Source organism: Arvicola amphibius, chromosome 14, assembly GCF_903992535.2.
Source record: "Arvicola amphibius chromosome 14, mArvAmp1.2, whole genome shotgun sequence".
Classification (NCBI taxonomy): Eukaryota; Metazoa; Chordata; class Mammalia; order Rodentia; family Cricetidae; genus Arvicola; species Arvicola amphibius.
In genome coordinates this window covers 6,767,285-6,786,020 of record NC_052060.1, presented here as the reverse complement: position 1 = coordinate 6,786,020, position 18,736 = coordinate 6,767,285, and the positions used below count along the sequence as shown (strand labels likewise).

The 18,736-nt window shown below is 37.9% G+C and overlaps 1 protein-coding gene across 1 annotated transcript in view; it reads right to left on the bottom strand.

Annotated features, from left to right (window-relative positions):
• Nucleotides 1–18,736, bottom strand: part of Hormad1 (HORMA domain containing 1) — a 33,986-nt gene that overhangs the window by 2,671 nt on the left and 12,579 nt on the right. Inside the window, exons 8-14 of the mRNA XM_038311720.1 lie at nucleotides 13,490–13,557; nucleotides 12,668–12,819; nucleotides 9,337–9,584; nucleotides 8,343–8,409; nucleotides 7,979–8,055; nucleotides 6,115–6,198; nucleotides 2,696–2,770 (exon numbers count right to left, since the gene is read on the bottom strand). Coding sequence (XP_038167648.1) covers nucleotides 2,696–2,770; nucleotides 6,115–6,198; nucleotides 7,979–8,055; nucleotides 8,343–8,409; nucleotides 9,337–9,584; nucleotides 12,668–12,819; nucleotides 13,490–13,557 — 771 coding nt within the window. The remainder of the gene's footprint in view (nucleotides 1–2,695; nucleotides 2,771–6,114; nucleotides 6,199–7,978; nucleotides 8,056–8,342; nucleotides 8,410–9,336; nucleotides 9,585–12,667; nucleotides 12,820–13,489; nucleotides 13,558–18,736) is intronic.

Sequence of the window (18,736 nt, the reverse complement as noted above, 5' to 3'; positions counted from 1 at the left end):
CGAGTGCTGGGATTAAAGGCGTGTGCCACCACCGCCCAGCACACACATTGTTTTTTGAGACAGGATTTCTCTTTTTAACAGCTGTGGCTGTCCTGGAACTCCTTTGTAGACCAGGAGACAAGGCTTGTCTTGAACTCACTGAGATCCGATCAGCCTGCCTATCTCTCCCTTAAAGGTGTAAACCACCACCTCCCCACATAAATCTTAAAAAATAGAGAAATAAAAGAAACCTAATGTCTTAGTGGAATGTCAAGTTATTTCATTCTTTCTTTTTACTGAGTAGCCCAGGGAATGCAACATGGCCACAAACTCATGGTCATTCTCATTTGTCTTCTCAACTGCTGAGAGAAATTCAAGAGTATGTCACTTCATCCTGCCCATTCCCTTCTGAAATGATGTAAATTATAAATACTAACTGGCAGGGTGTACTTTGACACAAACTATAGTCATCAGAGAGGAAGGATCCTCAGGTGATGCCTCCATGAGATCCAGCTGTAAAACATTTTCTCAATTAGCAATCAATGGGAAGGGCTCAGCAAACTGTGGGTGGTGCCATCCCTGGGCTGGTAGTCCTGAATACTATAAGAAAGCAGGCTAGGGCTGGAAAGATGGCTCAGCAGTTAAGAACATTGCCTGCTCTTCCAAAGGTCCTGAGTTCAATTCCTAGCAACCACATAGTGGCTCACAACCATCTGTAATGAGGTCTGGTGCCCTCTTCTGGCCTTTAGGCATACACACAGACAGAATATTGAATACATAATAAATAAATTTAAAAAAAAAAGAAAGCAGGCTAAACAAGCCATAGGCAGCAAGCCAGTAAAACAGCACTCCTCTATGGCCTCTGCATCAGATCCTGCCCTGTTTGAGATCCTGTACTGAGTTCCTTTTGTGGTGGAAGTGTAAGACAAATAAACCTTTTCCTCCCCAACTTGCTTTTTGGTCATGGTGTTTCATTGCAGCACTAGAAACCCTAATTAAGACACAGAGGATGTGGAGAAATGGCTCAGTGGTTAAGAGCACAGGATGCACTTCTAGAGGACCCTGGTTTGATTTCTAGCACCAACATGGTGTCTCACAACTGTCTGTAACTTCAGTTCCAGGAGATCTGATGTCCTCTTCAGGCCTCTATAGGTACTTCATGTATGTGGTATATAGCTGCATACACAGATGAAACACCCATGCACATATAATTTAAAAAATAAAAACTATCTGCGGGTGGGGTGGGGGCTGGTGAAATGACTCAGTAAGTAAAGGCACTTGCCACTAAGCATGATCATCTAAATCTGATCACTGGAATCCACATGGTAGAAAAAGGAAACCAACCCTTACAAGTTAGTTGTACTCTGACCTCCACATGGGTACTGTGGCAAATGAATACACACATATCATATACACATGCACACACACATATTCAGAATGAATTAATGCATAAATAAATGTAATAAAAACTTTTTTGTTTTGTTTTTAAATACCAGTTAGGGATGTAGATCAGTCAGTAAAGCTATAGAAACCTTATATAGCTTGTCCAACACACAGGAAGCTCTGGGTTTTATCCCCATCACTGAATACACTAGGTGTGATGGTGCATATCTGTAGTCCCAACACTCAGGAGACAGGAAGGAGGACAATAAGTTCAATGTCATACTAGGCCTCCCGGGGAGTTCAAGGACAACCTGGGCTATATAGGCCTGTTTCTAAATCAAAAGAACATTAATTAACCACCTATATAGTTTAGATTATCTTTTAAACATTTTGTCATTTCAGTTTTAAGATTTCAGTTGTCTAAATTCTTTTTGTTCTTGGAAATCAAATTCAAATCCCCACAATTACTAAGCAAGCACTTTATTACCAAAATCCCTATCCTTAGCCGGGCGGTGGTGGCGCACGCCTTTAATCCCAGCACTCAGGAGGCAGAGGCAGGCGGATCTCTGTGAGTTCGAGACCAGCCTGGTCTACAAGAGCTAGTTCCAGGACAGGCTCCAAAGCCACAGAGAAACCCTGTCTCGAAAAACAACAACAAAAAAAAATCCCTATCCTTAAGTTGTCTAATTTTAACTAAAAATATTCAAATACTAAATAAAATATAAGTATTTTCAAAATGACAAATGTTTATTTGACTCAGTAAAGTAAGTTTCCAAAAATAAAACAACTACAGAGTTTAGGTAAGTAGTTTCCTTTCTCCTGAGATACTATATTCTCAAGAAACGTGTGGATATGGCAACTTTGTGATTTCTCTTAGTTTTGATATCGAGAAAGTTCTGTTCAATTGTGTTGCCCAAATGTCCTGAATACTCTTAGGTCATTGTATTCTTGTGCTTACATTTTTCCAGATATAGATTTTTATTTTATAATTTTCTCTTATAACTGAATTGCTCCTGGAATGGACAGGAGCTACTTACATTTATAAATCTTTATTTTTTTGAGACAATGTCTCATACTATAGCTCAAACTGGATTGGAACTTACTATGTAGGTCTGGTTGAACCTGAAGTGCTGGTAATTCTACTGTTTTAGTCTCCCAAGAACTAGGATTACAGGAAGGACCTATCACACCCAGCAGCCTCAGATATTTGAACAAGTTTTGAGTATCAGATCTTTGAAGTATGTTCAGGAATATAAAATTTGTTATCTTAATCTACAGTCATGACATGACATTCAGATATTTTATTCAATCCATACACTATCATTAGACTTACTGTTTTCCCAGGTTGACGAAGACTTCTCTTTCGATTTTCTTTAGAAGTTTGTACTTGCTGATTTCCATTTACCACCTAAAGACAGAAAAATTACTATTTCATTATTTATTTCTCAAAAACAGGCAACAGTTGATTTTTTTTTTTTTTTAGTTTTTCAAGACAGGATTTCTCTGTGGCTTTGGAGCCTGTCCTGGAACTAGCTCTTGTAGACCAGGCTGGCCTCGAACTCACAGAGATCTGCCTGCCTCTGCCTCCCGAGTACTGGGATTAAAGGCATGCGCCACCACTGCCAGGCAACAGTTGATTTTTAAACCTTACGCACTGACACATAATACAGATGCTATATGATTTTCTTATTTTAAGTGTACAGTTCAATAATTTTAAGATTATTCAGAATTGTAGAATTTACTACTATAGTCAGTATTAGAACACTTCATCACTTTAGACTTTATAGAAGACTCACCTTGAGCTATCAGTTGCCTATCCCTTAATCTCCTGCCATTCCTAATACTTTGTTTCAATAGCTTTCCAAATTCTGACTTGGTTTTTGAAAGTAGCTCATCTCTTTCTCTGTAGTCCTGGCTATCCTGAAACATACAGACATCTGCCTGCCTCGGCCTCCCTAGTACCAGGACTAAAGGCATGCACCATCATGTCCAGCCTCAAATTTCAGACTTACCTTTTTCTTAATTTTATTGAGACAGTGTTTCTTTGTGTAATTGATGACTTTCATATAAACAAAATAATGGTATGTGACTTCTGTGGTTGACTTCTTTCAATTAGTTGTTGCATGTATAGTGCTTTATTTTTTTATGGCTGAATAATTCTATTGTATGGCTATAACTGTTTATGTAGTTATTTGTTTTTCTACTTCTTGACAATAGTGATTAATGTCTTATGCATAGTTATTAAAATAAATCTTGGAAAGTGAAAAATTGTTGTTAATATTCCTTTTCTCTAAAAAGACATACTTTTTTTTTTTTGAGACAGGATTTCTCTGTAGCTTTGGAGCCTGTCCTGGAACTCTGTAGATCAGGCTGGTCTCAAACTCACAGAGATCCACCTGCCTCTGCCTCCCTAGTGGTGGTGGGATTAAAGGCATGTGCCACCACCGCCTGGCCATACTTCTTGTTTTACATTATTTAACAGAATTTTTTCAAAAAAAATTTGGAGACAGTATCTTGCTATGTAGATTCAAATTTGCCATGTGGCCCAGGCTGGCTGAAAAATTTACAATCTTCTTGTCTCTGCCTCCTGAGTGCTGAAATTACAGTTGCCCTTCCAACTGGAGGCATGGCTCATTATTTTCTATGTGTGAGGCCCTGGATTCCCAACAGTGCTAAAGTTCTTTTTTCTTTCTTTTTTTTAAAAAAAAATTTTATTTGAGACAGTGTTTCTCCGTGTAACAGCCCTTGGTTCCTGAAACTCTCTGTGTAGACTAGGCTGGCCTCAAACTCAGAGATTTGTCTGTCTCTTCCTCCTAAGTGCTGGGATTAAAAAAATGCACCACCACTGCCCAACTTCTGCCTTTTCTTACATCTTAGTGAAAGATATCCATCCCAAATTGAAGCTAGCTAGAAAGAATGTTTTGCTGCTGGAAGTAATAATTCTCAACATTTCTAATTTCTGTAAGTTTCCCCCTGCCTACCCTAGAGTTTTATCCTGTAGCTAATGCCGGCCTGCAATGAACCATGTAGCTCAGGGTGGCCTCAAACTCACAGCTATCTTCTGCATCCCCTTTCTTAAGTGCTGGGATAACAGGTGTGCACCACCACACCCAGTTTACGTTTCTGTTTCTTGCTTTCATCAGCATTCTAGTTTGAATATTGCCTTTAGCTAGTTCTAACTTTCTACTGAGAAATGTGGGAAAGAGAAAGACACGTAAACGAGGTAGTATAATCACTTCGACTCTGGGAGATGTTTTATTATCAGCTCTATGGGACAAGTTTCCATGCTGTGGAATATAACTATTGTCTAATTTCAAATATTGTCTAACTTCAAACTGTCATTATGATGTCACTGAACAAGATGTTAGGAAGCTATGTTCTAGCACAGCACTGACAAGTAAAGTCTTTGTTCCATAACTTTGCATATATTTTATAGAATGCTTTTTTTCTGCTCCTAAATCTTTAAAACTAACTTAAATGTCTAAAATAAAATACAAGCGAGGCATGGAGCATGCAGCTTTACTCCCTGTACACTGAAGGCATAAACAGGAGGAGCAAGAATTTAAGGTCATTGTCAGTGACACAGTGAACTCAACACCAATTTGGGTGACCTGAGATCTTGTCTTGAAAAAAATCAAATCAAATCTGAACTTCTACTTAGTAAAATTAGTTATGGAAACTAAAACTGATTTTTGTCTTAATATTTTATGCAAGATAGCTACAAACGATCAATTTTAATGTAATCAATTTTTGTAAATAATCATTTTATAAGATAGAATATGAGTACTTTCTGGTATTTTAGAATACTTCTCTTAAGAGTCTAGATAATATCATTTCTCAGAACTTTTTTCAGATTCTTCATTCTAGTGTATTTTGACTAAAATTTTCAACTTTGTACCTACATGTAATCTATTAAAACTTCTATAATGACCTTATATCATTGTTCTATTTCTCTATCTATCTATCTATCTATCTATCTATCTATCTATCTATCTATCTATCTACCTACCTATCTATCCATATACATACCATCCATCCATCCATCCATCCATCCATCCATCCATCCATCCATCATCCATCCATTCATCCATCCATCCATCCATCTAAATGTCTGTGTGTGTCCCTGGCACATAGTATGTACTTGAAACAAAATAAATAACTACTTAAGAAATGCTTTAAAATATGGGGTTGGAGGGATGGATCAGCTGTTAAGAGTGCTGGCTGCTCTTTCAGAAGACCTGGGTCCAATCTGTAGGACTGACATGGCAGCTCACACCTATCTATAACTCCAGTTTCAGAGGATCTGACACCCTCACACAGACATACATAAGGACAAAACATCAAGGCAATAAAATAAAAAAGTAAATAAATCATTAAAAAAAGAACAAAATACTAAAAAATAGCCAGAAGAGGTGATGAATGCATGTAAGACCAGCACTCAGGAGGCAGGGGCAGGCAGATCCCTGAGATTCAGCCTGGCATACATAGTGAGTTCCAGGACAGTCTATATATGTATGTGCACAGACAGACAGACAGACACACACACACACACACACACACACACACACACACACACACACACACAGAGAGAGAGAGAGAGAGAGAGAGAGAGACAGAGAGAGAGAGAGAGACAGAGAGGAGAGAGAGAGCCAGCCCCTGTCTTAAAACCAAACCAAACCAACCAACCAATCAAACAAAAAAATATAGAAAACTAAGTTCACACATGAAGGGGGAATTACAAAGGGTGTTTACCATTTTACTTTGAAAGATTTTTCCACTTCTTGTTTTGCTTTCAGACACTTCAAGTTCAGATGTTTTACTGACTAACTGTTCAACCTAGAAAAGATATTTCACAAAACCATATAACATAATAAGTGAGGTCCAAAATATTAATCATATAATGGTTAGTATCTTGTGCTAGATAGTGACTCACACTTTTTTTTCCTTTTTGGTGTTTTGAGACAGGGTTTCTCTATTGTAGGCCCATATTTCTGTATGGTGTGGCAGCCAGGCGCCAAAGCCATAGGCACCATCTGAAGGGGTCACGTAGCTCTGCAGACAAGCTGTCTCTGCCTAACAATGGTCAGGATGTTTGGTGCTCCTTCCTTTGTAATTTGGAGGATATCTTACAATGCTAATTCAGGCCTACGTGACAGTTAGCTTATTCAGCAGACAGGTAGATGCGGATGTGACAAAAGGTCATTCACCTGGTTACCTAGGAGACAGCCTAATGTATTTTCCCGCTCAGTTTATGTGTTGGTATAAAAGTTGTTTGGAGAATAAATGCGGAGATTGTCAGGAGAAAAGACCCTGAGACGCCCTTCCATGATGACCGTGTGAGTTGTGTCTGATTATTCCTTGCGGCTCCGTACCAGTCCAGTTATGGCTCTGTGTTGGAGCCATACGGGCTCTAACACTCTAGGCATCTTGACTGTCCTAGAACTCATTCTGTAGACCTAGTTGACCTTGAACTCACAGAGACCCACTTGCCTCTGCCTCCTCAGTGCTGGGATTAAAGGTGTACACCAACACTGCCTGGCATGGCTTACACTTCTATTCACAACACTCAAGAGGCAGAAGGAGGACTGCCATAAGTTTGAGGCCAGCTTAGTCTAGTAAATTCCAGGCTAGCTAAGGTTACATAATAGGACCCTCTCTCAATTCCTCAAACAAACAAACAAAAATTTGTAAGATTTTATCTAGTTCTGAAATTCTTAGTCTATGAACATTAATTTTATTTTACATTTATTATTGGGGAAAGAAGAATGTATACCACAGTGCATATGTTAGAGATCAGAGAACATCTTAAAGGAATTGGTTATTTTTCCTTCTATCAGGTGAGTACTGGGAATCAAACAGAGGTCATCAGGTTTGGTAGCAAGTCCCTTTATTTTCTGAATCATTTCACCAGCCCTCTACAAACATCTTAAGATTTATTATTAAGTAAATTATTTTATTAATATGTAATAATTTAATCTATAATAATTTATCAAAATACATACTTTTATCCTATAATACATAAAAAATTTGAGGAATAATGAAATAAGCATATAAACAACCATCTTTTAAAAAATTTAAAGCAGGGGTTGGACAGATGGCTCAATGGTAGAGAGCACCTACTCTTTACAGAAGACAAGGGATCACAGCACTTTCATGGTGGCTCACAACTCCCAGGGGATCTGATGTCCTCTTCTAGCCTCCATGGACACCAGACATTCATATAGTGCACACAAATATATAGGCAAAATGCTCATGCACATAAAATAAACAAATTTAAAATAATTTAAGGCCAGATGTGATGATTTACATATATAATCCCAGTACTCAAGAAGCAGAAGTAGGAACATGGCTGCAAGCTTCAGGCCAGCCTGGTCTACATAGTTATTTTTAGGCCAACTAGACTACAGTGTAAGACCCCCCCGCCCCTTTCGATATAGGGTTTCTCTGTGTAACAGTCTTGGCTGTTCTGGAACTCCCTCTGTAGACCAGGCTGGCCTCGAACTCAGAGAGATTCACCTGAGGCATGTGCTGCCACCACCACCATCTAGTTAAGAACCTATTTGAAACAGACAGGTAAAGTAAAACAAGACAAAAAATAAAATTGAAAATCAGCTACCTGAAAATGAGAAATTGCAGGACTTGGAGTTTTTTTGAACTGCATAATTTCTTCTTCCATACAATCTAAATCTGATGCTGTTAAAAAAAGAAAGAGAGTTAAAATGGTGTGTGCCAGGAGGTGGTGGCGCATGCCTTTAATCCCAGCACTCGGGAGGCAGAGGCAGGTGGATCTCCGAGTTCAAGGCCAGCCTAGTCTACAAGAGCTAGTTCCAGGACAGGCTCCAAAGCTACAGAGAAACCTTGTCTCGTAAAACAAAACAAAACAAAATAGAACAAAACAAAACAAAAACAAAAAACAAAAACAAGTTAAAATAGTGTAAAATTGAATTGGAAGTTTATAAACATTTTTGTTAGCTTCTTACCTTTAATTTCAGAAGCTCCCAAGTTTTCTTTCTGTTCATCCATTTTAGTTTTAATGTCAAAATTATTCTATATAAATATAAAGAAAAATTGAACACATTTTAAGACTAAATGAAAACAATTAGGTAGGAATATTAATGAACACATTTGCTTTATGTAAAGGTTAAATAAATACAACTATCTTAAGCTTGCTAGAAAGAAAATGACGCTAGAATTACACCATGAGGCAAATTTCAAAATTTTGTTTTGTTTTGGGAGACAGTGTTTTTCTGTGTAACAGCCCTGGCTGCCCTAGAACTTGCTTTTTAGACCAGGCTGGCCTTGAACTCAGAGATTTATATACCTGTCTCCTGAGTGCTGGGATTTAAAAGTGTGCACCACCATGCCAAGCTTATTTATGCATTTTTGAGACAGAGTCTATCACTGACTGAAACTGGAGCTGAGTGTTTTGGCCAGCACATTCCTGGAACCCTCCTGTTTCTAGTCCCAGTCCACCCAGTGCAAGGGTTAGAGATCTGCACAATCTTATGCAGTTCTAACATAGATTCTGGGAAGCTGATCATATAAATCTTATGTTTGTGCAGAAGAACTTTACTCACTGAACCTTTTCTCTTTCTGAGACTCAAATATTTTAAGAACGCTACAAAAATCCTAGCTGGCATGCAATCTCAACATTTATGAGGTGGAGGCTGGAGAATTAGGAGTTTAATGATAGCCTCAATCACACAGAAAATTAGCAGCTAGCCTGAATCCTGTCTCTTAAGAACAAGATCCTGTGAGATGGTGCAGCAGATAAAGTACTCAAGGAACAGGCTTAGCAATCAGAACTTGATCTCCTGTATAACCAGCCATTTGATCCTGTCTTAGAATATAAATTCTCCCAACCTTTTGATTTTACTACAGTACTTATTTCTATAAGTAAGATCTATAGAAGTCCTCATACGCAATGTTTGCTATTATTGTACATTACATTTCTTTAAATATGTTCACGCTTACATGATTGTCATCTTCTACATCATCTTTGTCCATTAGAATTTTTCGAAATGGTATTTTTGATTGTTTTGGTGTTAATATGGCTGAATCAATATTTTCCATTCGTTCTTTCTCAGTGGTCACTTTTAATCTGAAGGTGTGAAAAGGTGTCGGGACTTCTCCCACATTTAAGTATGTAGGGTTCCCACCAAATATTATTCCTTCACAATCACCATCCTTAAAACCTGGAGGTTGGTAATCTGGGGGAGTAACTGCAAAAAAAGGAAGTATAAACCATACCATTTATAAAACTGAAGAAGCTGAACTAGTCATATAGAAACACAGTAAGATTAATAAATTCAGCTAGAGAAACCTAAGATGAAATGTAGAGATGCACCTCATATCAAAATCCTCATTCCTTAAGGGTAACATGCATTTTGTTAACTGGTTGCAGGATTGTGAGCAAATTATTTATCATTCTTGGTTTGGTTTGTCAAATGGTGAAAATAACAACACCTCCCCACAAGAGGTCACTGTGAATATAAATTAGCAAAGAGTTAAATGTTCTGAACTGAACAAGCACATAATGAATAAGAGTTAAAAGGTGTTAATTGTTGCTGTTTTATGTTCTAAAAAATATCATACATGGATTAAAAAGAATGTTTTATGTTTACATAGAAAACATTATACAAATATTAGTAATCTTTCATGTTTGTGTACATATTATGAAATATTTATCCTTAAACATCCTTTAAAAATTCAGGGAGATCCCAGAGAACCTAGACAACAAAGAGGACCCTAAGAGAGACATACATGGACTAATCTATATGTAAAGTAGAAAAAGACAAGATCTCCTGAGTAAATAGGAAGCATGGGGACCATGGAAGAGTGTTGAAAGGGAGGGGAGAGACAGGAAGTGGAGCAGAGAAAAATGTAGAGCTCAATAAAATCAATAAAAAATATCAGGGAGAGCTGAGCAGTGGTGGCGCATGCCTTTAATCCCAGCACTTGGGAGGCAGAGGCAGGTGAATCTCTGTGAGCGCAAGGCCAGCCTATAATACAGAGCTGGTTCCAAGACAGCCAGGGTCGTTACACATAGAAACTCTGTCTAGAAAAACAAAACAAAAAAACAAAACAAAATTCAGGTAGAACATGCCTAATTTCTTTTTTTCAGTACTCTGTAAGTGCAAGGGATGGTCAGTAAGAAGAGCATTGCTGCAGCCCCTCTGTGATTTGAACAGTTCATATAGTTTTTTTTATAGGATGTAACATAATTTACTTACTCAAGTCTCCAAGGAAGACATTCTGTTTGTTTATACTTTGTTCCTATTTTAACCACTATTATAATGAAATTTCTTACAAATATATCTTTGAATATTTGTGCAAGCTATTCTCAAAATACTTTTCTAGGTATATAATTTATACTTAAAATATTAAAATTTGGGGTAAGAGTTATGGCTTCATAGTAGAATGTTTGCCTAGCATGCACAAAGCCTTAAATTCAAGCCCCAGCACCACAAAACCAAACCCATTTTTCCAATTATGAGATGTTTATTCATTGTATATACCTGAAAGAAATACTGCATATTTGTTTTTCTGTTCTCTACAACAAAATTATGAAATAATGATCTAAAATACTTTTAAAATTAAAACACAACCAGATTAGAACTAAAACACAGACAACTAAATCTTTACACAGCTGTCTATAAGAACATAGGTAGTGAGCCAGGTGGTGCTGGCGCACGTCTTTAATCCCAGCACTCGGGAGGCAGAGGCAGGCAGATCTCTGAGTTCGAGGCCAGCCTGGTCTACAAGAGCTAGTTCCAGGACAGGCTCCAAAGCTACAGAGAAACCCTGCCTCAAAAACCAAAACCAAAACAAACAAACAAACAAACAAACAAAAATGGACATAGGTGGTGGTGCTGGGCATGTGGAAGTGTATGCCTTTAATTTCAGCATTAGGGAAGCAAAGGCAGGAGGATCCATGTGAGTTTGAGGTCAGTCTGGTCTACATGGGGAGTTTGAGTACTGCCTGGGCTACACAGAGAGACCCTGTCTCAAAAAACAAAGCAAAACTTGGCAGTTTAAGTCTATGATAAATATTCGGGGATTTTCGCAAAATACAGGGCACAGAGCAAGTGTTGGGAAGCATGAGAAAACAAATCTGCCTATAACTATACAGACAGGCCATTCAGTCAGATACCCACAGATAAACTCAACTATTGCAAAAAGAAAAAAAAATCCCTGAAACAGCTGTTCAGCTGGCTTCTATACCATATTAACCCACTGTGTGGGTAACAACCTCAGGTGTTTCAACATGACTAATGGAGAGGAGACAAAACAAGGGTAGCCGATACTTAGAATGTAGGAACTCCAGTGTGTCATGGCCGACCTGCCCAGCTCCTTAGTGCTATGTTGAAAAACAACATTTTTTTGATACTGACAGAATGTCTTCTGAAAATTTTGTTCCTGTATGCATTCTCTGAAGAAGGTTTAAGAGCACATATTTTTTTTTTTTTTGGTTTTTCGAGACAGGGTTTCCCTGTAGTTTCTAGAGCCTGTCCTGGAACTAGCTCTTGTAGACCAGGCTGGCCTCGAACTCAGAGATCCGCCTGCCTCTGCCTCCCGAGTGCTGGGATTAAAGGCGTGCACCACCACCGCCCGGCTCTAGTTCATTTCTTTAATTATGAGTAAGTTACATTTCCTACAGATGTTTCTATCATTAGAGAAATGCATTTTTAAAAAAGATTTATTTTATGTATGAATGTTCTATCGATTTTAGGCCAGAAGTGGGCATCAGATCCCACTATAGATGGTTGTGAGCCATTATGTGGCTGCTGTGAATTGAACTCAGGACATCTAGAAGAGCAGCCAATGCTCTTAATTGCTGAGCCATCTCTCCAGCCCCAAGAAATCCATTTTAAATCTGACTTTTGCCGGAGATCCATCTGCCTTTGCCTCCCAGATGCTGGGATTAAAGGTGTGTGCCATTACTACCTGGCAACATTTTGTTTTCCAATATTCATTTTATTTTTATTCATTTTGTTTGTGTCTGCCTGTCTGTCTTTGTCTATATGCTTGGGAAGGCCATGCCCTGGACATGGAGTTACAGGCAATTCTGTTACCTGACATAATTAGTGCTGGGAACCAAACTCTATTCCTCTGCAGGAGCAGCAAATGTTCTTAACCTCTGAATCATATGCCCAGTCCCCAGTGTTTCTTTTTCAAATACTCATATTAAATGCAAGTTTTCTAATTTCAAAGACTCTGTAACAATATAGGTGCCAAAATATTTATTAAGTGGAAACTAATTTTTGAAATATAAAACTAAAATAAGATATACTGAAAGTAGTACCTTCATCATAGTAAAAAAGTTTCATGGTCAAACAAACATCATTAGGTAAAGGTTCTAGATTTTGCATTAGGACATAAATCTTCCGAATTAGGAGAATACTTGCTTTCTTGGTGTCAGCAGATGTTGTACTAGATTTATTGTTTTGATTTTTGCTAGAAAAGAATCAGAAGTCAATTTCTTTAATAAGACTTGTGCCTTCTAATATTATTGCACATTGTAACAACCTAAGATAACTAGTTTGAAAATTACCACAAAATATTTTAATGTCACTATTATAAAAATTTAGTATGACTATTAGCATCATTATAAGCTAAATATAAATTTTATACAAGTAAAACAAATACGCCTTTTATTCAGAGTGTTTAAAAGAAATGATAGATTTTATTTCTAACTACTCAACTCCCTTTCTTGTAATTAAAATAGTATAAAATTAGAACATAATCTTGTGGCATTCTAAGTTCTGTTCAATTTTGAGAGCTTGTCTAGCAGTTCTAGCAGAAAAATCACAAACCCTGAATAAAGAACAATCCTTCACTATCAGAGAAGGTCATCCTCTTTGACTAAGTGTGAAGCATTGGGAAGGAATCACCCGCACAGGTGATAAAGGAAGGAAGCACCAAGCTAGGCAGCCAGAACAGTCAAATTAATCCTGGGTACCAACTAATGGTTGACAGATGTCACAGCCACATTGATCGCACATTCCACTACTCCATTTTGTAAAGCCAAATTGCTAATTGGGAGTTTGAGAAGTTTCAGAAATAACCTTGGGCTCAGCTAAATAGTGACAATTGATAACATAAAAACAAAACTAAAGAGCATTACCTTATAAAGTCCATGATTGGTCCATTTTTGGTGTATTTGAACTTAAACTGGTAACATTCTGAAATTGTCTTAAATAGAAAACATTGCAGTTATATAACTGATGCAGAGTTCTGCCTGCCATAGGACTTTAAGCACACAGTCACTAGTTTTCCCCAATGTGTTAATTTCTAATAGTCTTTTAAGTTCTCATAGTTGATGCTAATAGTCTGGGATTTGGTAGTTCACTTTTGGAGAGAGAGAGGGAGTCACTGACTCACTACAATACCTGTTATAGATACTAAATGGTAGGAATGCTTCACTAGGCAAGGTGGGAAGGAACCATACCTCAGCAGAGTGGGTAAGGGCTGTGGTTTGAATTGCCTGCAAAGTTTATGTATTGGAAACTTAAGTCCCTATTGCAACAATTTGAGGAATGGGATTTTTTTTCTGGAATCAAAAAAATGATGACTGTTTTAATTGAAGTCACAATTTTGTTTTTCGTTTTTTGAGACAAAGTCACAATTCTTGACACTGATTTTGCGCAGTATCTAGGATGCTTGTTTTATCATTAAAAGCAGTTGAAGCCAATCTGATCAACTAGTGTTAAACAAAAGCAAAAAGACTGCACTGGGTAGACACTCATCAAATCTACAGCATTTTTGTTATTGATGTAAAAGACCCTACTAGATAGGGCAATCAAATACAAAAGTTTCTGTTTTGAGGTGATACAGCTAGATTATAGTTGACTATCTAAAGGAAAGGAATGTGATCTTAAAAATATAGTTAGGTTAAGGCAGTGGTTTTCAATCTTTCTAATGCTGGACACTTAAATACAATTCCTTATGTTTTGGTGATCCCCCAACCACAAAATTATTTTATTGCTATTTTATAACTGTAATTTTACTTATGTTATGAATCATGATGTAAATACCTGTCTTTTCCAATGGTGTTAGGCAACCCCTAAGAAAGGGTAATTCAACCCTCAAAGGGGTCTTGACCCACAAGTTGAAAACTACTGGGTTAAGGAGACCCTGCCCTCATGACTTAAATAGATTAATTCAGTTATCACAGAAGTGGGTCAAATATTGTGCAAATGTATTCCTTATAAAAAGATGTCTGCATTCTTCTTCCACTTTGTGAGTATGTATACACGAAAGAGAGAGAAAGAGAGAGAGGAGGGAGAAAGAGAGAGAGAGGACAGACAAAGAAGGCCATTACTAAATTTTGCTTGGACTTTCTAGCCTCTACAACTAGAAAAAATAAATTTATAACCATAGATCCTAGCCTCCAGAATCATAAATGGGATGAGCCTTTATTCTTTATAAATTACAAAATATAACAGAAAAGGAATTAAGACAGATACTAAACATAGGACTTACTTTGTTATTATTACTTTCATTACTACTACTATTATTTTTATTTTTTTAGACAGGATTTCGTTGTGTATCCTTTGCTGTCCTGGAACTAGCTTTTAGCCCAGTCCAGGATACACATGAGGTCAACTAAGAATGGTGACATTTTGCTTTCGTTGCATGTCAGTACACACTGTGGAATAGAGATAAGCTCTCTTTAAAAGATTTCATTTATTTATTTATTTATTTATTTATTTATTTATTTATTTATTTATTATGTATACAATATTCTGTCTGCATGTATGTCTGCAGGCCAGAAGAGGGCACCAGACCTCATTACAGATGGTTGTGAGCCACCATGTGGTTGCTGGGAATTGAACTCAGGACCTTTGGAAGAGCAGGCAATGCTCTTAACCGCTGAGCCATCTCTCCAGCCTTGATTTCATTTATTTATAACAGAGTTTTGAAAAAATCTCAGGGTGACCTCAATCTCTTTATGTAGTGGATAACCTTGAACTTCTGATCCTACTGACTGAAGTTCCCAAATTCTGGGATTTCAGGTATATGCCACCATATCAATTTTTTTCTTTTTCAACAGGATTTCTCTGTGTAACAGCCCTGGCTGTCCTGGAACTCACACTGTAGACCAGGCTGGCCTTGAACTCACTGCAATCCACCTGCCTCTGCCTCCCAAGTGTTGGGATTAAAGTTATGTACCACCACCAGTGCTAGGTTTTTTTTAAACCTAGGACTTTGTATAAATTGGACAAGCTTTTTTTTTTTTTTTTTTTTTTTTTTTTGGTTTTTCGAGACAGGGTTTCTCTGTAGCTTTGGAGCCAGAACCAACTGAGACACATCCTCAGCCCTTATCAGTTTAAATATGCTTTCAGGTCCAAGTGAAACATTACATTTTAATGGTTAAAATCACCACATGGTGAACTGCTTTCCTAGTTCAAATTTTGGTTTTGTTTTATCTGCCATACAAACTTAAGTAAGAAACCTTAAATCCAAAGAAATGGCTCAGCTGGTAAAAGAGTTTGGTACACAAATATGAGCAACAGATTCCAAATTCCCAGAACACATGTAAAAACTGATGAGTGTGGTTGCATAAACTGGTAGTCCTAACACTGAGGAAGCAGGACAACAAGTTCACTGGGGCTTGCTGGCCAAGGGCCTAGCTCCTGGTTCAGAGGAATAACGTATCTCAACAGAATAAGGAGAATAATAAAGAGGACACATATGTATATACAACCTGTGTGTATATGTGCCACAGATATACAAAACACACATTCCTAATCTGTAAAGTGCTGATGATAACCTTAATGAGTTTATGGTGAATAAATGAGGGATAATGTCCATAAAGCACCAAAGAATAAAACCTATTATAGAATATGCACATAGGACCTTCTGAAGGCTGGGGGTGTGGTTTGTGGTAGAGAGCTTGCCTAGCATGTTCTGGGCCTAGGTTCAACCTGAGTAAAACAATAAAAAGAAAATAATACAAATAAACTCCCCAAACTGAGTAACCCCAGAAGGTAGAGACAGTAGTATCACTGTAAGTTCATGGGCAGTGTGGACTTCATACTGGGTTTCAGGCCAGTCTGCACTATGGAAGACATCTCTGTCTTTAATAAAGATGGGAGGGAAGGGTGGCACAGGTGTTTAATCCCAGCACTTGGGAGGCAGAGGCAGATGGTAATGCAGGAGTTCAAGGCCAGTCTGGTCTACATAGCTGGTTCCAGGACAGCCAGGGTTACACAGAGAAACCCTGCTTTGAAAATAACAAAAGATGGGGAAGGTGCTGAATTCATTGATAGAGGGCTTGCTATGATGCAGGAAATCTGGTTTAGTAACACAAATCTGTAAATCCCAGCACGCAGGTGTGAGGAACAGAAGTTCAAGGTCATCTTCAGCTACGAAGCAAGTTTGGGGCCATCCTAGATTACATAGGGAGACCTTGTCTCCACATTAAAGAATATTGTATGGAGTCAGACATATCTCGTACTGAATATATTTCTCTCTTAAAATATAACAACACAAACCATGCCTCACTTCAGAAGTTTTACAAGGTTCAAACATGAAAAAATATGGAAGTATATTGATTAAAATACAAAAGCATGCCAGGCAGTTGTGGTACACACCTTTAATCCCAGCACTTGGAAGGCAGAGGCAAGAGAGATCCTCTTTTTTGTTCTGTGAGTTCAAGGACAATCTACAGGTCTACAGAGTGAGTTCCAGAGCTACACAAAGGAACTGTCTCAAGGTAATCTTACCAAAAGCAATCTACAGATTCAACACAATGCCCATCAAAATCCCAGCAAAATTCTTCAAAAACCTCGAAAGAACAGTACTCAACTTCATATGGAAAAGCAAAAAACCTAGGATAGCCAAAACAATCCTGTACAATAAAAGAACTTCTAGAGGCATCACAATCCCTAACTTCAAGCTCTACTACAGAGCTACAGTACTGAAAACAGCCTGGTATTGGCATAAGAACAGACAGAAGGACCAATGTAACCAAATAAAAGACCCAGATATCAATTCACAGATGTTCGAACATCTGATTTTTGACAAAGAAACAAAAAATATCAAATGGAAAAATGAAAGCATATTTTAGTTCCAGGACAGGCTCTAGAAACTACAGGGAAACCTGTCTCGAAAAAACAAAAACAAAAAAAAAGCATATTTAACAAGTGGTGCTGGCATAACTGGATATCAACATGTAGAAGAATGAAAATAGATCCATATCTATCACTATGCACAAAACTCAAGTCCAAATGGATCAAAGACCTCAACAAAAAGCCAGCCACACTGTACCTTATAGAAGAGAAAGTGGGAAGTATACTTGAACGCTCGGCACAGGGAACCACTTCCTAAATATAACCCCAGTAGCACAGACACTGAGAGAAACAATTAATAAATGGGACCTCCTGAAACTGAAAAGCTTCTGGAAAGCAAAGGACATGGACAACAAGACAAAATGATAGCTTACAGAATGGGAAAAGATCTTCACTAACCCCACATCAGACAGAGGTCTGATCTCCAAAATATACAAAGCACTCAAGAAATGGGTCATCAAAAGAACAAACAATCCAATAAAAAAAATGAAGTACAGACCTAAACAGAGAACTCTCAGCAGAGGAATCTAAAATGTCTGAAAGACACTTAAGGAAATGTTTAACATCCTTAGTCATCAGAGAAATGCAAATCAAAACAACTCTGAGATTTCATCTTACACCTGTAAGAATGGCCAAGATCAAAAACACTGATGACAACTTATGCTGGAGAGGTTGTGGGGGAAAGGGAACACTTCTGCATTGCTGGTGGGAATGCAAGCTGGTACAGCCCCTTTAGATGTCATTGTGGCGATTTCTCAGAAAATTAGGAAACAACCTTCCTCAAGACCCAGTAATACCACTTTTGGGTATATATCCAAAGGATGCTCAATCGTGCCACAAGGACATGTGCTCAACTATGTTCATAGCAGCTTTGTTTGTCATAGCCAGAACCTGGAAACAACCTAAATGCCCCTCGATTGAGGAATGGATAAGGAAAATGTGGTACATTTACACAATGCAGTACTGCACAGGAGAAAAAAAAAAAACGACATCTTGAATTTTGCAGGCAAATGGATAGAGCTATAAAACATTATTTTGAGTGAGGTAACCCAGGGACAGAAAGACAATTATCACAAGTACTCACTCACAGGTGGTTTTTAAACATAAAACAAAGAAAGCCAGCCTACAAACCACAATCACAGAGTACTTAGAGGATAAGGATACCAAGACTTACATAAATCTAATCTACATGGGAAGTACAAAGTAGAAAAAGATAAGATCTCCTGAGTAAATTTGGAGTATGGGGACCTTGGGGGAGGGCTGAACAGGGGAGGGGAGAGGCAGGGAGGGGAGCAGAG